The sequence below is a fragment of the Micromys minutus genome, assembly GCF_963924665.1.
Source record: "Micromys minutus genome assembly, chromosome: 21".
In the NCBI taxonomy this organism is placed as follows: Eukaryota; Metazoa; Chordata; class Mammalia; order Rodentia; family Muridae; genus Micromys; species Micromys minutus.
This window is the reverse complement of record NC_137956.1, coordinates 29,179,328-29,207,325: the sequence shown is the minus strand read 5'-3', so window position 1 is coordinate 29,207,325 and position 27,998 is coordinate 29,179,328. Positions and strand designations below refer to the sequence as shown.

The 27,998-nt window shown below is 44.3% G+C and overlaps 1 protein-coding gene across 1 annotated transcript in view; it reads left to right on the top strand.

The window, feature by feature from the left end:
* Positions 1–27,998, top strand: part of CLSTN2 (calsyntenin 2) — a gene marked incomplete at both ends in the record, with an annotated part of 550,546 nt that overhangs the window by 443,437 nt on the left and 79,111 nt on the right. Inside the window, 2 exons of the mRNA XM_080934098.1 lie at positions 15,641–15,826; positions 24,807–25,055. Coding sequence (XP_080790224.1) covers positions 15,641–15,826; positions 24,807–25,055 — 435 coding nt within the window. The remainder of the gene's footprint in view (positions 1–15,640; positions 15,827–24,806; positions 25,056–27,998) is intronic.

Here is a 27,998-nt window from a genome sequence, read left to right as displayed (position 1 = left end):
AGCTCTGATCCGGGATCAATTAGACAGTTCTCGATGCTCAAGAAAATGTCCTCAGAGCTTGCTTAATATCTAAGCGATAATGAGCCCCTGGGCACCATGCCCTGAAGCGGTGAGGTGAGGGCAGACAAGTGATTAGACTGTGACAACACAAAGTGGCCAGGGTAGTGACAAGTGCATCCAGACTGTGATAGTTGACATCGAAGGTGCTCGTCCCCCCTGCTCAGCTGTCCAGGGGATGTGACCAGCATTACAAAGGCTTCTCACAGGAGACAGCATTAGAACTGAGCTCTAAAGGTGCCCTGTGGGGCTGGGGAAGGTGCAGTGGTAGGAAGTGGTGGTAAGAAGGCTACCCACAGGAGAGCTTTCTGATTCATTGCTGTGTCCTCTGGAAATCTGTTTGCATCTACCCAACACGGTGGCTTTAGGACAGAAGGGGCCAGACATCCACAGTGTGGTTGAAGGTTTCTTTTTTAAGTTGTTGCCTATTCATTTTCAATGGGGCTTCTGAGGTAGACAGTTAATAAGAGTAGAACTCCTAATTCCTTTCAGACAGATTCTGTGAGACAGTGGATGTGATAGCCAAGTTCTTCTGGCTCCCAGAGGGAAAGGGGGCCCCAACAAGGAGCGTCCCTTCCCATTGCTTTTCTCAGACTACATTGTGTAGCTATACACATTTCTGAGACTGTATAAATCATAAAGGAAAAGTTTTATGTTCACACACAAATCTAGAGTAGGGAAAGTACCAGAGCAAGGTGCCAGCATCAGGTTGGCATCTGCTGAAGGCCTTATGCTGTATCACACCACCATGGGGGAAATGAGCGGGACAGAGGAGCCTGTAAGAGGAGCCTATGGGTTAGAGAAACATGGAACCTGAACTACCTGGTAATGACCCACTCTCCTGGTAACTGGTTGCGCCCTGTGATTGAGTCCTGCCTTTCTTCCTCCAGCCCCAACGTAGTCCCTGAATAAAACACTAAATCTCTTAGGAAGGTATTGCCATTATGACCTAATTACCTTGCATTAGAAAACGTTTTTAAAAAGCTTCATTTGTCTTGCTTTAATGCCAAGGACTCTGGCAAAGTACAGATGGCATGATGGCTTTGATACCCTCCGTGTCCCCATTGCCAATATTCATCTCTGGCCTGAGACTCTGAATCCCTGAGTCATAGAAACCAGGTTCTCATAGGTAGGTCTGGGGCTGGGAGGAGTAGGAGCCTTGTCTCCCTGAAGGGAGACTTTATTAATGACAACAGGATTTCCCACCAGCCATGAGCTTCTTAGGCAAAGCAGCCTTTCCTCATGGCTATAAGCCAGAATCAAATGCTGACAGTATAGTGTTATTGGCAGCCTATAAGGCTTTTGGACTTCCACCCCTAAACTGAGTTTAAGACCCATAATATCAAATCCCAGAGTGCCACATCAATGGCAGTCACGTATGCCAGGGGGGATTTGTGACAAAGATGGGGCAGGCACCCCTGAGCATAGGAGAGGAAGGTTTCTTGAGTGAATGTTATATGCTCTGCATTCTGGGGGAAGCTTCAAGGGAAGTGGCATTCGGGCCACCATAACGTTTAATTCTACGATCTTTACTTATAGAGTTTATGATCATTTGTAAAGATTAAAAAGATGATAGAGTAATAACCAACTCAAAGTTTTCCCACAGTTGGGCAGGAGAGATTGCTCATTAAGTAAAGAATTGCTGTCCAGGAACGAGGACAGAAGTCTTACTCTCCAGAACCCATGTGCTGGTATATGGTAGGGCTTAGTCTGTAGTCCCAATGCTCCTGCAGGAGATGCAAGGTGGACATGGAAGAGTCCCTGAGAGCATGCATGTCAGCTACCCTGGAGGACAGAGCAGCATAACCTAGGACAAGGTGAAAGCAAAGACTGACATCAAGTTGTCCTCTGACAGAAATGAGCACACCTAAGTCCTCTTCACACACACACACACACACACACACACACACACACACACACAAAACGCTGTATACACACATATACATATGATTACACAATCAAAAATGTTCACAGAGACAAAGTAATATTAATGATAATGCTAATAATAATTAATGATAAAATATACCCAAATGTAACAGTGCAACATTACCGTCATTATACTTTTTCTTTTTTTTCTTCTTTATTTATTTATTTTTTTTTGCCATGTGCACCTTATCAACTTTCTTACTTCATGGCATATGTATCTCCCACATCATAAAACCTCACCAGATACATAATGCTTCTTCACTGAGGAATATGCAAATATGTTTGGCCAAGACCTGCAGGCTTGTAGTTTTCAGGCACCGGCATGGTTCTAGTTTTCTTTTCAAAGCATTCATGAATATTCAGTCTCTACAGTCTTTAAGTTCTTCCTTTCTCAGGAGTGTATGGACTAGCCCAATATCGGAAGGCTATGAAGCCTGAGACAAGCCACCAAGCACCTTTCTAACCCTTTCTGGTGACTCAGCATTGCCCCCAGCCATGAGAAGCTGCGTTCCCCAGCACTTGCATTTCCCATCATCACACACGAGCATACTACACTCTCCATCTATTTAGTAGACTGGGGCTTGGAGTATATTTTTCAAAGATATGAGAATTTGATTCTAACTTGAGAATGCTCTCCAGTAGTGAAATGTTAAGTTTCATGTTCTTGGGCCACTCAGAGACCAAGTCCTTTTATATAAAATTAAGTTTTGAAGTTGTGTGCAACTGATAAAGTAATGAGATTTACAAGACTAGAATGTGGCAAAACATACATAAGCCATCTTTACAAAAGGCCTGAAAATGCATGCATGAAAAACCATACTTTTCTATTGTAAATGCTATTCAGAGATATAAAAGTAAATATTCTCAAAGAACAGATGCTCCATCTTACACCAATAATACATTTTTCCCAAGATAAGAAAATTGCCTGAAAATGCTCATGTTTATTGGGCATGAGAGAGAAGCATTTCTATAAATCCACAAGAAAGTACCCTGGTTGGCTGAGTTAATGATTTCCCCTTTGGGAGAAGTATCTTTCATCAGGGCTGCTCAGAACTGCCTGCATCTCTTCAGCCTGTTCTCTTGAAGAAGCATGAGGTGAAGGTGAATGCTTAGACAGAGGATGAAGAGAAGACAGAAGCTCAAGGCCCTGGTATTTTAGCACCATATGGATCTCTTCTGTGTTGGTTGCTGCTGTTCTTGCCCTCCAAAGGGTGTGGAACCAGAGAGAAAGGAAGGAAAGAGCTGTCATTGGCTGAAACAAAGTGGTACCCATACTCACAAGAGTACACTCTTGGAGAACTGAAACACTCATACCAGGATGATAGATCTGTGCAGAACAGAAGGGTTCCCTTGTGCAACACATGGAAAGCCAGTGGCTGCTGGGACTGGGACAAGGTATGTTAGGTGACTGAGCCAAGATGGCCACTGCAGAACCTGCCTAAGGTCTGGGCATAGATGTGTGGATCCAGAAGAGACCGCCCATCTATGAGACAGAGAGACAGAGAGAGACATACACACAGCCAGCCAGCCAGACACACACACACACACACACACACACACACACACACACACACACACACACACAAAGTGGTTATCGCCTAAGGAGTGATACTTAAGGTTGACCACTGATGTCTCCATTCACACACCCCCACATGAACACACACAATAGTGAATCAGACTCCCATACTGTCCCCTGAACAAACCAGTGAGATTCTTTAGCCAGTTTGATTTGGATCCATAACCACTAGAGGTTGGATCTTGACCTTCTAGTTCCACCAAAATCCACAGACACTCCTCACCCATGCATTCTCTTTGCAAAGGTAGGTGAATAAACAGGAAGTAACGTTATAGACAATGCAGTCCAAGGATGGAAGATGCTGTATCGCTCAGCCTGACTCCAAATCAGCATTTACCTGTATTTGTGATTAACTGTAAATCAATTTTTGAGACAAGAATTCAGCAAGGTGTGAAGAAACTCAAGAGAACCTCCCAGGGGAATCCATATCTGTCTCCTTTGAGCCTTCAAGTTTGGGAGGCAACTTCAGGAAAGATATGGGCTGTAGCTCCAACTTTCTTTCCTCAGCCCATGGGAGAGCAGCCACAAGACAAGCCAAAAGCAAGTTCATCCTACAGAATAAGATATGTCCACAGCATTCTGGTAATAGATATTCACAAATATCCCATAACATCATCTTCACTTCTACTCATTCCGATTCCCCTGACTGTCTCCCTAACAGACCAATGAAAAGCTTTAGCCAGTTTGTCCTGGATCCATCTCCACTTGGGTAAGGATCTTGACCTTCCTGCTCTACCAAAGTCCACTGGTACTTTCCCTTCCCCAGCATTCTCCCCACACCACTGAAACCCATTCTAATAGTTGCTTTTGGGGCCAGGATGCTTACACTTGTTTTCAAACTTGATATTGACTCCAGGTCACAAGGAGACTTTCTGTTCCACCTTCTTATTCTAGAAACATCACTGGTCAGTAGCCTATCTGGTATGTATGGGTTTTTTTGTTTGTTTGTTTGTTTGATCGTTTGTTTGTTTCGCAGACACAGAAGCTAGCAAGAGTAAATAGAAACATGCATTGCCTCATGGAGTTTCTACATAGAACTGTCTGCTGTCACGAACAGTCTCTACAGACCCCCTCTTTGTCACAGTGAACTCTTCTCTGTGACTATAAATATATCTATATCTTTCCTAGGATCTTCAAACATTTCTCAAATTACCACCCAAAGCCATGATGCCCATAAGGTCTAGAGAGATCTTCTGTTGAGAGACATGTGATCCAGAATGAACATGGTATTTCTATACACAGACAGAACATATAGCACAGAGTCCAGGAGCAGGATAACGTGTAAGGGAAGGAAAGGAAGGAAGCCCACAAATGTCCATCAGCTTTACACAGCACTGATGCAACCTCACTGATAAAGGTTTAAAGTTCCCTACTGGGGGGAAGGAAGGCTCGTGAAGGGGTCCTTGCTCATAATTCTAGGTGCAGTTCTGTGCATTGTTTTGTGCTATTCCTGGCTCCAACTCATGAAGTCCTTCCTCTTCCATTATCCATCTTGACCAAATCTAAAAGTAACCCTGGAGCAACAATGCCCTCCTCAGCAGCTGAATGACTCTCTACCTGCATTCTACCCAGGAATAATAGGGGCCTGGGGGGTTTTCCCTAACATTCGTAGACTTAAAAATTTTCCCTGCAGAACTATTCACTGTTGTTTAACTAGTTAAAAACAATCATGTCCCTTAACCCCAACTCAATAGGAACAGGGATGTGTAGCCTTACTGAAGCAGGAAGGCATATTCTAGAATGTTACTAGAACCCTGTTCTGTATCTATGGTACTTATGAGACTATAACCTGTGTCCCAAAAAGGGGAGGACAACTTCTTATGAGGTCCCTTGATATGGTGTCTCATTTTGCTATGCTAGTGTCTGGACCACAGAGTCCCCTTAGCAGGTGTTCAATCACAAGGTGTGGATCTTCCTCAACTCATCCTGTATGGCCAAGGCTTACAAGTGTGAGGGAATTTCTTGCCCAATATTATCTAAACTTGGGTTTCCGAAGTCTATTTATGCCATCTTCTATCGCTTCTTGGCCTTTTGGCTAAGATCAAGTGTAGCAATCTTCTGGGGCTGGGAAAGAAAGTCATTACAAGTTTTTATTTGTTTGTTTATTTTGTGGGGTGATACTAAAGCCAGCCACCATCCCATGCAGTCTACAGACAGAAATCCAAGAAGAACAAAGATGGCCCTTACATGGTGAAGAGAAAGCAAAGTCAGAGACAGGGAACATCTCAGAAGAGAAGTTGAAAGAGTTGTAGATATACAATGGTATCCAATATATAGGACGGAAAAACAAAGAGAAGTAAAGAGGTTAATAGAGTAATTGGTTTAGGTGAGATGTATGATGGTCGTCAGACTAGCATGAAGACATGTTGACCTCGGGAGCCATCTAAACCTTGGTGCAGGTTAGTAGGCTCTAAAAGCACCCTGGACACACAGCTTAAATCTTGCAATGCTCAGAAGTCAGAGCTGAAGGCCTTAGAAGCAGGTTTTAGGAACTAATTTTGATAAATGCTATTTAAACCAGAGCTCCTCAGCTTATCTTCAGGGAAGGACTAAAGTTTCTCACAATCAGTCACTGGCCAGCATATCATGAAACAAAAAGAGGAACAAGTTTCTTTAAAGGGAGAAAGGGATAGCCAGGATGCATACCCAGAATTTTGCTGTTATTAGACTGAATAAATATGAAATGACTCTGTGAAAGTACCGCTGGGCACCTATGCCTTCATTTTCTCTCTGGACTTGGTGGGCCTGTAGCAAACACGTTGAGGGGTCAGATCAGGATACAGAGCAAGTGAGAACCTGTTCCAGAACAAGCTTTTGCCTTCACATTATACAAGGTAAGGTAGACAGGGATCGGTCCAGTCTTCCAGACAAGTCATCTCAACATGTCCTGTGCTGCAGGCAAAAGTTCTCCTATTGAACAGTGATAAGCCAGGGAATTGGGTCGAAGAAAAGCCTGGCTGTTGGGCAGGAAGCTGCCTGAAGCTTCCCAGTGCTACTGAGATGAGCCTCGGAACACCCTCTGCCATCTGTGACCCTGAGGTCTTCAGGATGAGACGTAGAAACTAGTAGTCACAGTGTTGACCAGGCATAGGAGGAAATCCCTTCTGTTCCCCGTAAACTTAAGAAAATATCATGGCAAGACAAATTTTGAGTTACGTCATCTGTCATTCATTGACAATAAATAAGGAAACTAAATATGGTGAAAAATATGAGGATATTCCCAACGTTAAAGTAGTTGATAAAAATATCAGTATATGCGCCCACCCTACCCCATCCTCCACACACAGCAGTGGGGGTGTCTTCAATCCATCCCACTTTAAGGCCTGGCAGCCTGGCATTTGGCAGTTGACCAGGTGCTAGGGGTGGTGAGAGATAGACAAGGTGTGTCAAACCACAAGGATAGTAACAGACTCCTGCTGTTGGGCAGCAATAGTTCCAGAATACACGTGTGTGTGTGTGTGTGTGTGTGTGTGTGTGTGTGTGTGTGTGCATGTTCCAAATCATACACATGACCTTATAGATAATTACTGAGTGTTTCCTCATTGTGTGACATACTGACCTGACCCTAGAATGAGGCTGGGACTTAAACAAATATGTAAATAATGGTTTCTCAGGAGCCAGGACCAAATGGAAGTAGAGACAGGCTCTCCACCAAAGTAGACCTGAGAAACCTCTGTTCCAGAGCCACCCAGCAGCTGAGGTTTGGAGAAGGGCCAGAAGCCCAGACAGAGGGAGCAGCAAGAGTGTGGTCTGAGGCTTAAGCAAAGATCTGGGTCCAGAGATCCATGCCACCCCCCTTCGCTCTCTTTGTAGTTAATTATCTCTTTTAGTAGGAATTAAAAGGTAGTAAAGACGTCGTTGCTAAAATGATATATAGCAAATGGCAAAGGGGTCAGTCATAAAAAAAAGAGAGGGGAGTCCTCACACTTGTAATTGAGTTCACAGAGTTTGTGTTGTGTTTCTTTTTAAATGGTTCCTGTGTGTAATTGTTTTTAATTGGAAAAAGAGAAAGGCAAATAATTTAACACTCAGACACTTGGAATGTATGTGCCTATGCATATCAGGCACAGGGCTAAGTGGTTGGCATTTATTATCTCATATAAACACTATAATTGACTCTGAACTAGGTGTTTGCCTGAGTAAATTCACAGAGAGAAGGAAACGACTTGCCCCCGGGAGTAAACAGCAGAGCTGGGATCACATCAGAGCTGGTTTCAAAGCCCTAGTCCTAGTAGTTATGCTTTGGTGCCTTCCCTTGGGACATGTAGTGATCCCATTCTAAAGATAAAGAAACTGAGGCTTAGAAAGGTTAAAGAGCATGACCCAAGAAAACTGGCAAAAGAGGACCAGTCATGTCATTTGTGGGTTCTGGTGCCAACGGAAGCCCGGAGCCTGGTGTTTCGAAATCATTGGGAATTTAAAGATACGGACAGTTAACCAACCAACTAGTCAGGGATCCTTCCAAGCAGTAAGTAGCTCAGACTGGATGCCCTGCCATGCCCCTGACTCTTCAGTGGCTCCAATTCCTGTCTCCCTCCAAAAGAGGATGGTCCTGAACCATGACAGACAAGGTGGGAAAATAAAAGCAAATCAGAAAGACAGAGGATACTTTTGGAAGTTTAGGGCTCAGGTCAACCCAGGACAACAGCTAGGTCAGCCTCTGGCCTTAAGATTCCCAGGAAGTCATACACTCTCCAGCCACCCCAGCTTCCTCTCCCTCTCCAGTAGGAGAGAACACTTCCCCTTCACAGGGCTGGGAGGACCAAGCCTGAGAGCACTGTTTCTCACCTCTGAGGGTTGGTTGAATAGATAGCAGAGCCTACATTCAGATTTTCAGGCAATCCTGTGAAGCCAGCATTCAGAAGCCTCATAAAGACATAAATTCCTGAGCCCTGCTAGGCTTCTGACTGGCACCATCTTAGTACACAAAAGCCTCATGAGATACAACCACAATCTCCCACCCCACCCAATTCCCCATTTTGCAGAAAGGGTTCATAGCCCACAAGTGGTGCAGCAGCTGGTAGCAGGAGAGGCAGTGTCTGCACTCAGGGTCCTGCCGCTCAGTACCATTACCATCTACCATTTCCTGGCATTGCCCAAAGTGGAGCCCAGATGCTGAGGGAGGGGCTCAGCCTGAGGAGCCACAAAGGTACAGGATTCTGAGCACTTACCCTTTTCACTCAAGGGCACTGTTTTGTATATACCAAAGAACTCTCCCATGGTTCTGGTCACCTGTCGCCAACACTCCTTTCTAGACTGTGCTCATAGCAGGCCCCGGTAGCCTCTACCTTGTCCAAACTCTGAGTCATTCCAGGCTTCTGGGTAGTTCAAGCCAAGATTGGGTGAATGTAACATCTTTTCTATGCATGCCATGCCACTTGAACTTACCCAGTCCTGGGAGAGCTGTATTGGACTTGCCCTCTATCCCAAGGCCGTGTGCCGACTGCACCGTGTGGCATAAACTCAATCTTATGTTTTTCGAGTTTCAAAGCATTGGTATTTAGAGCTTTGCTTACCCCATAGAATGTGAACCAATCAATCCATATGGTCTAGTGTAAGCCTACAGCTGTCCCTCACACTACTGCCCACTCTCTGACTGCCCCAGACACACAGACATGGCCACCATACCCCTAAACACAGCTCTGGTGCTCTAGAGGCCTCTGAAATTCCCAGACCAGCCAAGACTAGCCTGCATTTCTAGAGTCCTTTGTTGTTTCTTTCTGTGGAAGACACAGTAGAGAGCCACGACCGTGGTTTCTGCCATCCTCTGCCTCTTGATTGGCACTGCTGTTTCATATGGTCACTCATTTCTCTGGGGAACCTGTGAGAACCTCAACACCTCCAGCAGCAATTGTATCCTGATGTGTTGGCCTCACACACACACACACACACACACACACACACACACACACACACGCACACACGCTAACAACAATGGTTAAAACCTGTATTAAAACAAACACCCTAGTCACTTCTTCCAGAAAGTCTTCGTGTCTCCTCCATGCTCTAAAATTACTTCACTGTTCCTGTCAGCCTTAAGCTGGTGTGTAACTGGGGCTTTCCTAGAAGTAAGAGGTAAGGACTCTGCCTCCCATCCCTCAGGTTCTGTCTGGTACATAGTAGGGGCTTAGTAAGTTACTATCATGTAACAGGTGAATGATTGTAACAGCCACCGCCTCCGCCCATGGGCTTTGGAGCAGTCCCAGACAAACTGCATTTGAGTGAAAGAAATGAAAGTTGGGGGGCCCAGTGAGTGAGACCTCACACCCAAGAACTTGAGGTGGCAGAGCCAGAGTCATGTACCTATCCGTTTAGATGCAGAGATGAGACTCGGAAAGATGAGTGAATTGTGCTGGATGGAGGTCCCTACCTCTTTGTATAGCAGAGCACACACTGATTGATCATGGGTCAGCCAGAAGGAGTGCTCTGCTCTTCTGAAAGTGACCCCTAATCCCTGGCCTAGTTCTCCAATGAGCGTTTAAACTCACTCTGGGTATTTCATGGTTTCTCTAAACACATACATATTTAAATCTAAATCTCTTACACAGTTAGCCCTCTGACTTCCACTTGACCTCTGCAGCCTAATCCTTCCTTACCCACTGTCCCAGTTTGACTGCACAAGATGGCCACTGCTTAGCCAAGGTACCATGGTAGCTTCTTCTGGTAGCAGGACTAGACCATTGGTGACCAAACCCAAATTACCATATCTTAGAGAAAGCACTGAATGGACCCCAGTCAAATCTGTTCATTGAACTCCTTTCCTATTCTCCTGCTCCCCACTCCCACTCCCCACCCCCAAGATCCCAGCCCCCACTCCCAGGATCCCAGCCCCCAGCTACCCAGCTATGGGAATCCAGCAACTTCCCAGGAGACCCGTGATGCTCCTTCAGCTCCTGAGAGTGGAAGGAGCTGGAAGCACCCAGGTATGTACAGCTAGGGAAAGAAAGATTGACTAGGACAAGCCCGTGTCTGTCCCTTCCAGCCTCCTGTGACATCCCCAGAGGCCAGATTAGGACAATGGAATGACTTGAATGTCTTGGTATGAAAGTCACAAAGCTTGTGCTTTCTGGAAATCTCTGATTTGCTTCTTTTCAACTGTAGGTGGTTACTAGTTGAAATGGTTACTCCCAATTAAAAAAAAAATGTGGGATCAATAAATTTAGCAGGAATTCTAATAAAATCATCATGTTTCCAAATCCTTAATCCACAAAAAGGAGTTTAAATCTCAATGCCATTCCACTCTTAGCATCCTCAGGAAAACTGTCAGGGTAATTTAGGCCTTGTTATTAAAACAGCAGGTAGTCAGTGTCTTTCTGTTCACTTAAAAAAAAAAACTGAGTCAGTTTATAAATCAGCATCTAGACTATTTTTTTTTTAGTGCTGGACATTTTTATCATCTTGACTTGATCACTTACTACCCAAAATACATATCAATCAAACATTTTATTTATAATACATAGAGATATTATGTCATTATGTCAACCAATAACATATTTACTCCCTCTTGTTTTAATCATAACTTAGATTATTTATATAGTTTACTGTGTTATTATTATTATTATCATTATCATTATCATTATTATTGTTATATTAACTTATTAAGTATACCACACAATAGTTAAGTGTTCAGGGCAGCAACAGAATTGCTTAGACCTTTTACAGACTGACAAGGTATTTGGTTTTGTTTTGGGGAGTTTGTGTGTTTTTTATAAGCAGGACAATTTGGGAGGCTTGTGAGATCAGAAGTGAGATGTTCTTACAAAGCATCATGGTAAGGTCCTTGGGCTTAGGAGACCAGAAGTGAGATGTTCTTACAAAAGCATCATGGTAAGTTTCTTAGGTTGCATTGTCTCTTTGGAGGCTCCTGATCACCTCAGGAGCAGATGGAACTATTTCATAGGAGATGACACTGACTCTGCTAAGGTCACATATCTGGGTTTGGAGCAGTTGAGGTTCAAACCCACATCTCTCCACTCTTCTACATAGAAATTGTCCCCTGGGCCACATGAAGTGATGGCTGAAAATTGATGTGACTTCCCCAGGGATATACAATTCTCTTACAGAATCTCCCCACTTAGCCTAGGGATTTGCTAGAACCGAGAACAACTCCCACTTTTCACAGATTCATTTTTTACTGTGTGTGTGCACAAAGCCCAAGAATGGGGCTCTGTCACTTTTGCTACCTGCCATCACTTGCTTGTCATTGTTCCAGAGGCTGTAAAACTACTAACTGCCCCGAGGTAAGGACGAAGCCAACCACACTCCCCCATCCTTTATCGATAACTTATCCCTTTAAGAACCCAGTGCAAGTAGGCCTTTAAAAGTAAATCTGTTAAAGAAGTGGCAGTAGTCCTCAGTTCTGGTGAATTCTCTGGCTCAGTGGGGAACTTCTGCAAAAGAGCTGTGTGGCCCTGGGCAAGTCACACCAATTTTCAGCTGTTGCTTCCTCATTTGGGCAATTAGGACAGTAACATCCCTACACTGGGTCCCAGTAAGGATTAAATAAAAAGGCAGTTATAAAAGAGCTTGGAGGATGAACTGACCAATAGTCTCTTCCTGACATATTGTTTAAGAAATGATAATTTAACAGCTATGTATCTTTTGAACATGTCCCTATGTTTGATGGTGACATAGCTCTGTTTTTAATTCCCTCTCCCAGAATTCTAAGTAGCTGTTGCAAATTTGTAGAAACCTGGACTTTGGAAAGACAGATGATTTCCACAAAGTTCCATAGCAGGTGGCAAGGCTGGAAGTGCTGAACTCGGGGTGGGAACATACTTTTAAACACTATACTCTCTCGCCCTTCTGAGAATAAAGAGGAACAGACATGCCATGTGGTGTAGGCTGGATGTGATGGCTTCCTTTGGCTCTCTCAAGCCCTCCTCAGCCTCTTTTTGTAAGAGTTTAAAGATGTTTGTGCAAGCTTCTACTCTCTCAAGGATGTTGTACTCTGAAAGCTTCATCGATTTCTTTTATTAGATAGTGGCAATTTTGCCTGTTCCTCGTAACCCTCAAAAACAAGCCTCGTGAGGTCGCCAGAGTGACTGGCGGTTTGCTCCTTTGAAAGCTCTTTTGTACCTGACTTCCATGATGGCCAGAGAGAGTTCAGCCCTGCCAAGCAAATGGTAACAGGAGAACAGAGCTGTTAGATTGGCCTTTTGCATCACAATTTTGTTTCTGCTCTGTTTGCTCCTTTTCTATGCTATTTTCTCCTCAGAAATAACCATGTAGATATATAATGAGAAAGATGGCAGCAAAGCCCACCAAGAAAATGGAGTCAGTTCTGTGGCCAGAGTCATGGAGTGGAGGATTCTTATACTCGAGGGCCCTCAATTCGTGTCACTGGGCTCACAACAAAGTCTGCTTCACAAAACCATTTGCAACTTGCTAAGAGGATCCCAGGAGGGAGGGAAGAAAGCAGGCTATCTCCTAGGTTCTGTCTCTTGTTCAGAAGGAAGCAGATTCTTCCATTGTCATCTAGGGACCAAATGCCTTGCCAAGCACAGAGAAGCAACTGTACTCTGTGCAGCTGTGGGGAGGAATGGTTCCGAAGAGCTGAAGATAGCTCGGAAAGGCCAGCGACAGGAAATGGTAGACAAGGTTCTGTCTGGAACTCAGGATGGGCTGCCATTGCAGCAGTGAGGTCTTCAGCCTTCTCCAGGTCGTCCTGGCAAATATTTCCAACACTGGGATTGCCGTGTAAAAAGCCAAGCGCTAACTGTGGAAGATTCAAACATAAACCTCAAAACCCCTGCTTTTAAGGATTTCACAGCTACTGAGGGAAACTAGCCACAGGTCGATAGTTTCAATGTGCTGTAACAGGGGACTCGGAGCACTTTTCTCTGCTAGCTAGTAAGAATCTACCCTGGACCAGGTGCCTGCTACCTGATGGAGAGTCAGTCATAGCCCAAACTTGGGCCCAATGCTGCATACTAATGCATCGAGCACCGTGAAGACATGACAGAGGCATCTACCTGGAAAAGAAACCTCAGAAAGAGGCATGAAGGATATGCCAAGAAGAGAGGAGAGGCCATGTAGAAGAAATAGCATGATCAAACACAGTGACATGAAACATTTTGTACCTGGGATGCATTACTCTCTAGTTGTGGATGGTTTCTTAAAATACTGCGGCTCTCAGAGAGTGCTCTGACAAAAGCCTTCCTTTCCTTTGTTCTATGGTTTGTTCTTAGGATTGAACTAAGGATATTAAGCCGTCTGCTGCAGAGGGACTTCCTGGATGCAATGGGGTGGTTTAGTCTCGGCGCTGGAGACTGTAATTGGGTATATTTTTCCTCTGTGGGTTTGGATGTAGTCACCAGCACATCCTTCCATTGTCTGCTTCCCTGGGGTCAAACCTCACAACCATGCTCCTAACTTCTGCTCCTGGCATGCTTTTCATAATCCCTGGCAAAAGCCAACAATTAACATGGAACCTCTAAGCTAACCGCGTATTGCGTGGTTATCCAGAAAATGGTTGGAATCTGTTACAAGTGGCCATTGGCCGTCCCTCAGTCAGAACCCCATTATATGTGCAGGAATCCATTGCCACAAATGACTCCCCCATTTCAGCTCTATCTATCTATCTATCTATCTATCCATCTATCTATCTATCTATCTATCTATCTATCTATCTAATCTATCTATCTATCTATCTATCTATCTAATCTATCTATCTATCTATCTATCTAATCTATCTATCTATCTATCTATCAATCTATCTATCTATCTATCCATCCATCCATCCATCCATCCATCCATCTATCTATCTATCTATCTATCTCTCCTGACCTCTTCACTGCTGTGTCCATAGTGCTCAAGGCTTATAGAACCCTAAACAAAATAGCTGCTCAGTAAAGACAGCCGCCTGGCTGGTCCCTAAGGCTAGCTTTCTGAAAGTATCTCTTTGATGAATGCCATTGTCCCCCAGGGACTCATGTGCCTCATGGCTGCATGCTGTCTTAAAGTCTCAGAAATACAGGACTTCCTGATGTTCTCACAGGTGAGGTCAGGGATGTCATAGATCCCCATTTCTAGTTGGACCATCTAACGATGCTCCAGATGCCAAACACATGGGACTTGTCAACTCATAGCACCCCCAGTTTGCTTCTCTCACTGACTCCCATCTGCTTTGGAAGCGAGCTGGGACGCAGTTGCACAGCCTCTCAGATGGATCCTTCCGGTGTGGAATTGTGCCTGTTTTCTGGGACCACGAATTATCAGTCTTTCGGAGCTTGCTTTGTCTTAAGTGAGTGTCTCCGAAGCTCGATTGCTGCTATTACGTGTCAATCAATTCCCGTGCAAACCCGGCATGTTTCCTCCTTGACTGCTCCGTTCTTTGGGGCTGCCATTTTGATTGTGATTTTTGCTTCTCTTCAAGGCTTTATCACCGCACAATTATTTTTCCACTGAAAAGCAGTGACAGAATGATCATCCGTTCTTGAGTCGCAGTGTTGAGTGTTTGAGAATCTCCGTGTTCTCCTCTGTAGCTTTGCATATACCCTGCAGGGAGGGCCATGTTTCCTGTGTTCTCCAAAATCATCAGACAAGATAAAATAGGGGGAATGGGGGAAAGACAGAGCTCTTTAAAAGGTCTCTGGTAGTGCACATAAAAGAGAAAGGACAGCATTGGCATCAGCCCGTCCACACCATTGGTCCTACTTGCCATCCCAGCCCCATCCCACTATCTCACAGTGCCACGCAGGCTCTGAGTGTTCCCGGCATCTTTCAAGGTCAAGTTTCTACTTTTCCAATGCCTCGCTGACGTTTCTGGGTGCTATGACTCACTTCATTTTCCCCGAGATACATAGTAAACTGAGAAGCAGGTAGATGACCAGGGTGTGTGTGAATCTGTGTTCTGTATAATCTTCTGGGGCTCAATGCCGCTTCGTCCCAGCCTTCTGGTTAACCGGGTGTTTTCTTAAGGCGGGAGCGTTAATCCAGCAAATGTAAAACTTCCATTTTCTCAAACCGTTCACTAATCTCATTGTCGAAAGAAATGATTTATTGGAATGCACTCACCTTTTCGAAACAAGGGGTCTAGCTGGGCTGACTGTAAATGGTTTAATCCTCTTGCTTATTCAGATTGGACCAAAAGGATTGAGTACCAGCCTGGCTCGGGGAGTATGCCCTTGTTCCCCAGCATCCACCTGGAGACGTGTGATGGAGCTGTCTCCTCCCTCCAGGTCACTGCGGAGCTGCAGACCAATTACATCGGCAAGGGCTGTGACCGAGAGACCTACTCTGAGAAATCCCTTCAGAAATTATGTGGTAAGCTTTTCCTTTGAGACTTTGTTCGATTAATAGTGTTCAAGTGATACATGCAAATGAAGTTTATCTAATTATAGCAAAAAGGCCAGCCTTCCCCACCTGCCTCCGTCCCCCGGAATGGATATTTGCTTAGGGCAAAAGGGTGCGAAAACTCATCTTTTTGGCCTCAGACACAACTGGTTCAGAGTCTGTTTGCCAGTTGTATGGCTTTAGGCAAGCAGTGTGAGAGACCTTTCTTTCTTCACTGGTAAGACAGGGATTGAATGGCAAATATCGGTTAAAAGTTTCCAGCACAGAACCAAGTGACACTCAAGGTCCTTCCAGCATGCTCTGTTTTGGAGAACTGCTTGCCTAGGGCCATTATAAAAAATGGTACCGGGCATCCGGCAGAAAGGGTTGATTCCACTCCACCAGGCAGCCCCATAATTTCCAAGGCCCAGTGCACATGAAATGGTTAAGAATTTTAATACGGGAACAGCAAAGCACTAAACCAAGGGCCTGCAGCTAAACAACTGCTCAGGGTTCAGCTGTGAAGCTGAGCCCAGCTGTCCACAGCAGAGCAGCTTCAGATAGGATAAAAGTGGGTGAATGAAGAGAATCACATGTGAAGACAAAAGGGGGACAGGCACAGAATTATTAATGGGGAGGGAAAGTGGGCTGTAAGAAAGGAGCAAGGCCAGGAATCACCAGTGGGAAATGGGGCTGATTACAGGATACCCTAGAGGATGGCTTGGAAGAGGCCTTTATTGAATACCTACTATGCATCCTGTAATACTCCCGGTGGAATGCTCCACTTAGTGTTCATGTGTATAGTGAAAAGAAGATATGTCCACCCAGCGTTAAAGATGGAAACTTGGAGACCCAAAGTGTGACCATTGTTGGGAAGTTTACACAGACAGAAAATATCAGAGATTGACTTTGCAAACAGGTCTATCTGAAAGGTAGGTTCATTGGTTGAGAATTTATCAAGGCCGATCTGGCTCTCAGAGCTTCCAGTGAGCTTGTGAAGGAGAGGCTAAGTATCCTGTGTGGTGGGTCCAATCCACATGCTCTAGTAGCTGACTGGTGCTGTGTTGGTGGACCTCTTCATCTCCCTTAGACATGCAGTACTTCTTTGATCTTTACAGGAATATTCAGGGACTCGTGTGCAACACTGTGGGAGCTGAGGAAAAGACTTCTTCCCACAGTGGGCTTCACTTGGCTGCAACCATGACACTTTTAGAGGAAAGTGAGGGTCCTCAGTATAGAGTTTAGTTGTGTTACTTCATGAGAGTCTCTTATATTATATTATATCTTTGGGATATTTTTCTTTCTCACCCAAAGAACCAAGTGAAAATTTTAGAACCAAAATTAAGCCTTCTTTATCAGCATATTCTTTTCATCATATCACCAGACTTTCCAGGAAGATCTGTGGGGATGCCTGCCTTTCTGGAACAATTCAGCAGATTGGGGGGAAATGCCATCTCAAACAATTATTCCAAAAGAGGATATACAGGGATTTATAATGCTCACAGACTGCTCAAATCCTGTCTTTTCCTCTACTTGGTTCACAGAAGCCACCTAAGGTGATATCTTACTTGGAATGAATATCCCTTTTCATTCTCCCTGTACCTGGAGTATCAGTAAATTCAACCCCACATGACCACCATGGGTTATAGTCATTTCCCCGAACTCTGGGTTAAAAGGAAATGATGAATCTGCTTGCTAAAGATCAGAGGGCCCAAGGGCACATGCTGTGACTTGATTTTCGGTGTTGCTGGGGAGAGATGGGAGATAGGAAAGGTGCAAAGAGTATTTTCTAAAGAGAAGAAACTGCAAGCCCAAATTGCATGTGGCGTGCTAACAGCTCACTCCATCTGGACTGCCAGCCTTGTGAGCTAACTCAGCTGGGGAAGACAGCTTCCCCAGGTGTGCTTCATCTGCTTCTGGGAGCTGCCCCTCAGGAAGCCTGCTTCTCTCTAGCCACCTTCCCAGTAGCACTGCCTACCAATTTTATGGGATCCCTGCCCTGATGAATCAGGTATCACATCAGAAGCCGTATGTATGGTTAGCCTAGAATAGGGTACTTCAAAACAGTGAAGAAGCAAAGGACAGGACATCAGAAGTCAGGCTCCCTGGCATCTAAGAAAAAGGTAGGGGCTGGGTCTAACCCAACACACAGGCTGTGTGGTACTGCCTGACTCTTGTGGGCATCATGGTTCTTGTCGACAGAAGTATGTGTTTTCAGTAGATGGTAGGCAGGCTTCTTGCTGCGTTTCCCAAACAGAGAGCTGCTATGAGAATAGCAGTATTTTAAACTCAGTATTCTCGCATTTTTTCATCCTACAAATCTTTATTAACTTTAAAGAGAAGCAGGGAGAGCAATTAGCATGCTATTACCATAGTCTAAGCAACAGATAATGAGTTCTGAATCAGGGGAGTGGTAGTAGGGATGAATTTAGGACAGTTAAGAGGCAAAATCAGCAAGATTTAATGAATGGTAAGCTGTTGGAAGGAAGAGAGATGGAATCTCTAAAGTACCAGCACCAGTGTCTAATTTGATGAACAGGCTACACCCTAGAGCCAAAACCCAGGAGCAAGGGTACATTTATAGGACATCACTGGCAGTTCCCGGGGCAACACTACCTTCTAGCCTCCTCTCAGTTCTCCTTCATACTGGTCCCTTTGTCTCTTTCCTTGCTTCTTCTCATCCCCAAGACTTGCTTTTCTCTCCTAAGTCCTTCCCCTTGGTCACTATCCCTTGCTCAGTTAGGTCAAGTCTCATGTTGCTTCTGTGGGAACTGGAGCTCTAGCACATCCTCTGCGTTAGTGGTGTCTTCTAGACCTATGTCTCCTCCAGATTGTGTACCAGATGCAGTGTAAGCTGATCCATCTTCTGGACTCCAAATGAATCCTGGATTTTTAGATGAGATGGCCAACTTCAGGAATTCAAGTAACAACCTTGTCTCAGGACCAGGTTTTCCAGATGTGAAAAGTCACAGCACTGTATTGAAGATGAAATGCAAGAAGAAGCCCTCAGGCAGACCTCTCAGCCAAATCAAATTTGACATTAACTGCAGCACAAGATATGGTTCCCTTCCTTGACCCTATGTCACTACATATTATATAAAATAGAAAAGTACTTTGTGGTGTATATGCCCTTTAGATCACAGAGGCCAGGCTGTTCCAGGGGGATCATAGGGTTCCTGGCAGCTGGCCACTACTTCCTGGACTCAATGCCATAGGCAGCTGTTTTGTTTATAAGTCAAGAGTCCCCAAGACAGGCCCTGCTGAAGGAAAGGCCACGGTGTATGAGCATGCTATTAAAATAAGTGCTTTCCAAGCCAAAGCAGCTAGGATTAACCCAACCCTATGTTCTTCTCCAGATTTATATACTGATGAGCTGGGTAATTCATTCATGCATTAATTACTTCAACAAATGTTTTGTTTATATGAGTGCAGTGTAATTCTTGAAATAATGTAGAAGCATCCATAAGATAAAAATCACCTAATAATTTGGTCTCCTACAAAAGCATACATATGTTTAAAAAGGAATTGCAATGCAACATTTAGGAAGTATGAGAATCTAAGGTTTTCTGTGGTAGTTTTCAGCATAGTAGAGCTTGCCCAAAGAATTACTATCAGAGGCTCTGATGCCCTCAGAGTCTCACAAGTCTGGTATGTAATCGTGGGTAGTATTCCCTGGGTGAGAGTAGAAGCCCTCAGTCTTCTCAGAGCTTTACTTCATAGAGCTTCACTTCAGTAGGTTTGGGATCAGATTAATATACTAATCTGATAGGACATTTGTTGAACTCTCTCTCACTATGACGGTATGAGCAGTAAGTCTCTCCAAATATGCTGATTTGTGGGAGGCCACTTATACAAGGACTGCACCACTGCCTTTCTTTCAGAGAAGGCTTTTGCCTATTGTGACATTTCTCAGGATGGTCAGAAACTAAGTAGGTGTCCCTGGCCCTACCCCATGAGTCTGTCAATCAAAGCCCAGTTTCACCTAGAATCCAAGTTTCTGTTTTCAAGGCCTTCAGATCTCAAGCATATAAATTGAAAGATGAAAACCATAGCTGCCTAAATCATTTGTTCCCATGAATTATCAGGAAGGATGGGTGGACAGGTTATGCTGTAGTAACAAATGACTTCATGATCTCATTGGCTTAAAATGACCAACTTTTATCATTCCTACCATGTGTTCTTCTTGGATTGGACAAGACCCCAGCTAATGAGATAGCTTGTGTCTAGAACATCACTCAGGAAAGATGGAAACTAGGATAAGACTTTAGCTAATGGGGTAGCTTCTATATAGAACATTGTTTATCCCAGAAAAGATAGAAAAGATTTATAGTGAACTGTGAACAATCACTTAAGATTTCTTTCCTAATATGACACGTGTCACTTGCATTCCTATTTCTCTGGTGAGAGCAGGACTTCTAGTCAAGTTGATATCAGAAGTAAGAGATGTATGTTGTCATACATACCCACATTATTCTAGCACCTAGGCACAGTGTTCCACCAGGCACTTTAAGAGGGCCTTTCTGGATTCTGCCAAGAATCTCTACTCAGAAGTGTTCTACCCATTTAACTGTTCCCTTGGGAGAATGAAAAGGCTTACTGGGTGCCTAAAAGTGGGGTCGTTTCCACGTGATTAAAAGTTGTGCTCTCATGGCATTGCTTGGCATGGCTTGGACATTGCATACACATTTATTGGGATGATATAGAATTATTCCACGTATCTGCTTATTGCTCACCATGTGTCTCTCTGAGAATACTGTAAAATGAGTCTTGATCTTAGATGATCTTAGCTGAGACAGTTTCTTCCACAAGATTCTCCCACTGATCTCCACCCATCCTACGCCACCCAACTCTGGAGGCTCCATGCACGTCATTTCTGTCGCAGTGTCACTTGGGAATGCTAGAAGACACTGCCTATCCGTACATGGGCCATGCACAGCAGTCTAAAGACCTAAGTGACCACCACTCCATGTACCATTTGACCTTCTGCATTCTCCTGTGCCAACAGAGCTCTCTCATTCTGCCCTGTCTCTATTTGCTGCTCAGAACAGCATCCCCACGCTAATAGAAACCAGGGACTTAAAATCAGACATTGTTGCTAGTTTACAGTACCTAACACTGAGGCAGCAGCTGCAATGTACCAGAAGAACATGAATCCTTAGCATCTAGTGGCTCCAGGGACTGTCACAGAGGACTCCAAAGAAGCCATGTAAGCATACTTGGATGTGCAAATGCTGCCATACCAAGCCTACAAGTGACAAGTCTTGTTTTCTCACAGCTTTCCCATGGGATCCTTTGGGAAGAAGAGACGAAAGAACTTTGGGCAGAAGTGAATCTTCCTCGGATTGTTTTAGTGTAACCAGGAATACATTCAATCTGTTAAGTCCGTGAAAGTCTGTACCATCTGGTTAAATGTATCAAGTTCTCCAGTAGCAACATCTGCAGGACAGGGAAGAGGGACTGCCATTTTCCTCCACAGAAGACACTGGATCTCTCTCTGTGTGGTCTAGGTGTGCTCTCTGGGAGCAGACACATGTATAGAGACTAGGTATCCCATAGGCCTGGGGTGGTCATCTCAGCTAATTGATCTCTGGATCATGTGTGTGACAGCTGCATCTGTCTCTAGTTATTCACATGATGGTACAATCCTGGTCCTCAGTTTCCACATCTGCTAAGTACACAAAAAGTTATAGAATTTTGCTTTAGTTCACTGAGTACAGTAAGGATCCTAACTAAGCTTTGGATTTGGAAAGCCCCAGGGATGAGTTCACTCAGTAGCTGGTTATAAGCCTTTGTTCCCTCAGCCTGGGGTCCCTTGCCTGTCAACTAGAATCTTAGTGGTAGTCACCGCATAACCATATAACAAGGGAACACGTGAGGTAGCTCAGTAATTCTGGTCTGGTGTCTACTCAGGGTCACATAGAAAGATCCTTGGGGTATAAGAAAGTAACAATATAAAAAAAGATAAGGTTCTGTGGACTCCAGATGCATCTACAGAGCACTCCTGTTCCAGGTTAGGTTACTCTGCACCCAGTTTGCTTCCCAAACACCTTTCCCACCTCTCCCACTCTGCCACACCAGTCCTTGCTTTGTGCTTCTCTCCAGATCTGTTTTGGGAAATCTTTTCATTCAGCTCCTCTGCTAGTCTAAATTATTAAGTGCAGTGTGAATTCTCCAGGCACAGTGAGACTCTTAACAAATAGAGGGAGTCTCGTACGATATAGTTTTCAGCCCTGCCAAGCCTCATTCTGGGTTCCCCACGTGCCACCTGGCTGCTTCGTTGATGGCATAAGACACTGTACGTGTGTCCCTCTGGACTGTCCTTGGATAAGCTGTATAGCCTTCTCGGGGGTTCTAAACGGTCACCCTGCATCTTTGCAGACACCGCGGGTTTCAGGAACCAACAATGTGTGTCCCAGTCACTGGTTGTCTCCATGCTGCACAAACCCCAGACCTAATGCCATTATCAGTAAAAGACGCTGCTGGGATATGATTCTGTGAGCGATGGGGGGAAATGAACCTTTTGATATCCCACGAATCTCTTATTCCCAAAACAACCCACTAACCTCTACCTGCTACCACCTTGACTGATGTCTTTTTTACCAATATAGAGAGAGATAGTGCAGCCCAAGGACGGTAAAATGGGAGTGTGGGCTTGGTTTTCAGTTAAGTGGTATATGCCAGGTGCAGGGGCAACATGAGGTGAGGATAACTGACTATGATAAGAACTGTGAGACATGGCCAAGAGGCAGGATGGCTCCCTGAGCACTCAAAATTTCCAGAGGCCACCTGCTATCTGTCCTTCATTTCTTCTTTCCTCCATTTCTTACGTTTTCCCTTTATTCTGCTATATATATTCTATTGTATATATGTTGCGTTATGTATATGTGTGGTGTATATATTTATTGGTGTATGTGTGTATACATGAGTACTTAGATATGTGTGGGGGGTGTAAGTCAGAAGTAGACATTAGGTGTCTCTCTTTAATTTTTGAGTCAGGGTCCTGTGCTGAACCTGAAACTAGGCTAGGCTGGCTAGACCATGAGTTTCTAGCTTCTGTTTGTCTCTACCTGCTCCCTTCTAGTTCTAGGATTAAAGCACACACTACAGTGCTTGGTTTAGGTGTGTGTGTGTGTGTGTGTGTGTGTGTGTGTGTGTGTGTGTGTGTGTGTGTGTATGTGTAGACCCTAGATTTATGTTTGTGAGGCAGGCACTTTACTGATTGAATCATCTCTCAGCCTCTACCAGAGAATCTGAGGAGGGACATTGGAAAGAGGATGGGCAGTTGTAAATAGGAACTGAATGCCTATTACATATCGAGGGCAGTAACAGGCAACATCCCTAGAGGATTCCCATGTGACTCATGCCCTCAGTTCTACCCACACCTCCCAGAGAGAATCATGAATGGAGAGCCTGCATCCCCCACCAGAAGGATGAACCTTCTGGAGGCCCTTTCAGGATGAACTTAATGCAGTGCGAAGCAGACCATCTGTGCTCAAAGGAATCATATTTTCCCCATATATTATAGCCCTTCATTCCAAGCCAATGAACATGTGCCTGGTGATCCTTTCCAAAGCCAAAGGGAAATCTGCAAGTATGAACATTATAATGAAGTATAATGGCTTCCAATATGGCACCTTCCTGAAGCATACTTTTTGTGACAGCTGACCTTGAAACACAAATCCTAGGTCGGGTGACTTTCTGCCCTGCAAACAGAAAAAGACCAATAACCATCAGACAGCGTACATTCCCCACCATCCTTTAGTGTATCAGCTCTATGCCCTCTGTGCCACCATCGCAACGTTTACTTGACTGGTGAGTGTCCTGCCAGGAGACAGCCCCAGGCACAGCCCTGGTGAAACTTGCATTCCCCAATCCTTTATGCCTGGACACAGCAGGAAGCTCCCAACCTCATGGAGAGGATGCCGCTCAATAAAATGAATGAGAGCCCAGAGGTCCTCCCAGAAGAGTCTAGTCTTCCCGGACAAGCCAGCTGTTCCTCTCCCCTTAGCTTACCCTCCACAAAGCTGCCCTGTGATCATCTCAAAATGCTAGTCTGCCGTTATAGGTTTAGCCTTGCTGTTTGAAGATAAGCCCTCCTGTTTTAGCCTGGAATGATCATAATAGGAAAAAAATCGAAATAATGCTGATGATAAAATTATAGCTCGCACTGAGTGAGCACTCAACATGTGTTAAGCATGTAGCTACAAGCTTGAATGCATGGTCTCATTCAGTCCCTACATACACCAAGGAAGGGGATACAGTCAGAGAGATTGGTGTGTTCCCAGTCACGGAGCCGCTGAGTCAAGCTGCCAGGTGTCAAATTCAACAGATGTCAACCTCAGAGCCCCTATTCACAAGTACTGTACCACTTGGCTTCAGCAAATGGTTGTAGAAAAATGTAGAGTGTACAAAGTGGCTTGCACACCTTCTCTCTAGAAGAGAGCCTAGAATCTTCCTCAGTCTTAACCCCGATTGTACTATGTAGTCTCACAGACTCTTCATGGCAATGAGCATCTTATTTATCTTCATGTGGCCAAAACTCAGAAAGGGTCATGGCATAGGGTGAATGCTCAGGAAATGACTGGCAGGTTAATTGATTGATGGGTACATGAATAAATCCATTCACCCAAACAAAGCCCTGGCTGTCTGCAGAAAACCAAGCTACTGAAACTCCCAATGGCTCTCAAACTCTTGAAGCTCCTCTCAGACCTTTTCCTTGTATAGTAGTTGGTTGTACCTGCCTGGACATACGCATTGCTCTTATCTGCATACCAATATATGTCTAAACAGAGCAAGATCAAGTTAGAGGCTCAGATGATATTGGACTCTTTCCTGAGCCACCTAGGTCAGGAGTAGGCACAGAGCTCAGTAAGTGCATCAACTCCACTCTGACACAGAAACAGAAGTCAGCAGGTAAGCACACACCAACCTTGAGCAATAACCACTGTGCTTTCGTCTCTTCCCCTTGCAGGAGCATCCTCAGGCATCATCGACCTCTTGCCATCCCCTAGCGCAGCTACCAACTGGACTGCTGGACTCCTCTTGGACAGTAGTGAGATGATCTTCAAGTTTGATGGCAGGCAGGGTGCCAAGATCCCTGATGGCATTGTGCCCAAGAACCTAACAGACCAGTTCACCATCACTATGTGGATGAAACATGGCCCCAGCCCTGGTGTGAGAGCCGAAAAGGAAACCATCCTCTGTAACTCAGATAAAACTGGTGAGTTGGAAACTGAAAGCCTGTCCTGATTTAATGTCTTCCTTTATAAAAGTTGCCATGGTCATGGTCTCTTCATGGCAATAAAACCCCAAGTAAGACATTGTGTAATTATTTTTAAAAGCCCTCTTTGAAATAAAGGATCTTGTCAACATAACGCAGAATTTTGGAAAGGAGTGTGGAAGCTAACAGGTGCTGCACATTTCTCTCATGCCAAGTCTGCACAGGCATCTTTGGTGATTGACAATACCCCACCACTTATAGATGGGTGACCTTGTTATAGTATTATCTTCCTCAGAGTTGCCTTTGCTGATTGAGTAATTTAAACATACATGAAACACTCCAAGTCGTGCTAGGCATATAGAATGCATCATTGGTATTAGCTATGCCTTTTCTGAACCTTGACAGGGAATTTTATGAATGCACTATTGTGGGAACATCCAGTGAGAGGTCATGCATCTTGTCCCAAGTTGTTACACAACTAATAAACACCAGAACTGAAAGGTCAGTTGATGTGCTACTAAGTCACATCCAATGCATTTTCCTTTTCCCTGTGCCTCCATTCATGTACACACACACACACACACACACACACACACACACACACACACACACACAAAGTGTCTTGAGATCTTTTGAAAGATTTACAACTCTTCCTTTAATTGTGATTCCAATTTTCTATTTCAAATGTAACTTTTATTAAAATATTCAAATAAGTCAGTGTTTCTAACTGTAAGACAGTGCAGAGGGAAGCCAGCAGCTCAGCACCTGCTGACAGATACCCCTAGTCCTCAGCTCAGTGATGTATAGTGAAGAACAGCACTTGTCACCAAGGGGAACAACCCAAGCTTAATGTCTGGAACCTACATCATAGAAGGAGAGAACCAATTCCTACAAATTGTCCCCTGACCTCCACAAGTACATGGCTGTGCTCATGTGTACATACAAGTATCCAGACATTAATATGTATATGTGCATATACACATGTAAGTGCATACACATATATATCATAAATACATATTTCAAAATGATTGTTACAGCAAAAAATGGAAATGGCCCGGCAAGGAAAGTAATATAGATACAAAATATTAGGGCTTTATGAAGGCCTGATTCTGACTTTTATTGTATATCAGAAAGTCTTTACAGTGAAAAAGTAATCTATACTCATCAGAAATGGAAAAAGCACAGAAAAGTATCGAAATATACAAACTACCTAAAATCCAAGCACTTGGAGAGATATCGGATAAAAGTCAGTATACTTGATTTAAATGTTACTTTTATTTCTATAAATAAGTAGAATGTCTTCTCATTTTGGTCTATTTTAGTAATCCACATGGGATTGTTGTTTCATAAATAGCTATATCCAGGTCAGGTATGTGTGTAATAAAGTTTTAGAGGAATGTGATTGACAAAATGTCACATGGCCTGTCCAGGCCTCAAATTTCTGAACCTCCTGACCCACATCCCAAGTGCTAAGATGCATCCAAGCATCCACCACCATGTCAGGATGATAAAGCAGCCTTTGGAAACTAAATTACATGTCAGTTTAAAACTTTGCCATGTGGATTTATCATACTTTATTTAATGGTTTCCTTTGTTGGCTACTTAGAGTGTCTCCTTTTAAAGGCAAACAAAACAGTGCCGTAGTGAACACTCTAGAACATAACTCTCACATATTTCTGACTGTTCCCTGGCTGGAACTTGAATCACTAAGTCATGGAATATAAATATTAAAACAATTTTACTAAAAATGATGACATTGGCCTTTGCGGGCATCGTGTTGCTTTCTGCTTGGTTCACTGAACGAAACTTACTAACGCTGGTCCCCTATAAAGTTCTCTATAAATAGTTGGAGAGCAGAATTAATTAGTCAGCAAAGGCTAACTGTGGAAGAGAGAGAGAAAGGAAAGCCACCGTTACCGTTATGACCAATAATGCTCTCAGGGACTGCCACACTCTCCTAGTTCTCCTTCATTCATTGTCCAGTGGTGGGTATGGAGGGAAAAGCTCTGCCTGGTCCAGATATTCCGAGACAAGAATCCTTGCATTGTTTAGTCTGCCTTTACCTAGCCACCAAAGAGAAAGAACCAGTGTTGAGTGCAGAGGGTTTTATCGACAAAGACAGCAGGCTGTATGTGTCACCTCTAATCACTTCCTTCCACTTGCCAGAACTTGGTCATGGGGCCTACATTCAGCCACAAAGAGGCTGTAAAATGTAGTTAACTACATACTGGGAGGAAAGGACACAGGACTAGGTTCACATGGAGCTGTGTGTCTGCCAGGAGATATGCTTAGGCCTTTGCTGGCCTTTGTCTTCCCTTTCTCTTTGCTGGCCCCATTCTCTATGTGAATGGTGCTATTGCCCACCACTCACAATTCTTTCCCAGCTTTTGCTGTCTCCCCACAATCTCTTTATGCTCACACACCTGTCCCTGCAAGAGGGGTCCTTTCGTCCTCAGGTACAGTTGTCCAGCTGATTTTGTAGTGCTTGACATTTCCTGATAGGAATTCTAAGATGGTGCTGGGGGGGGGGGCAGCTCGGCTTAACCCTGGAAGAGCATCAGCATGGTAGTGAATACTGCAGTGGTTCTCCAGTCCATGGGAAAACAAGGGTGTGCTCACAGCTCTGGAATGACTAGAAAACTGCTCGAAAGGATTGCAACTGTAAGAACAGGAGGGAACCCTACTCCTTACTGCCCATTGGCTGACCAGGAGATGATGCCCCTTGTGTTTGTGTGTTGATCCAGGAGTCTTCAGCAGCGAGGCAGAGGGAGAGGGCCTAGGCTGAAAGATGCTCTAGCAGAGGAAGTCTGCTCCTCCGGTCTTCTTCACCCTCGTTGATTCCAAATAAGACTAAGAGTCTTTTTTCCTTACTTTTCCTAACAGCGATTAACAGAAACCCAGAAAATTACTTATATATCATGAAGGGGCAAAAGGTATTTAGCA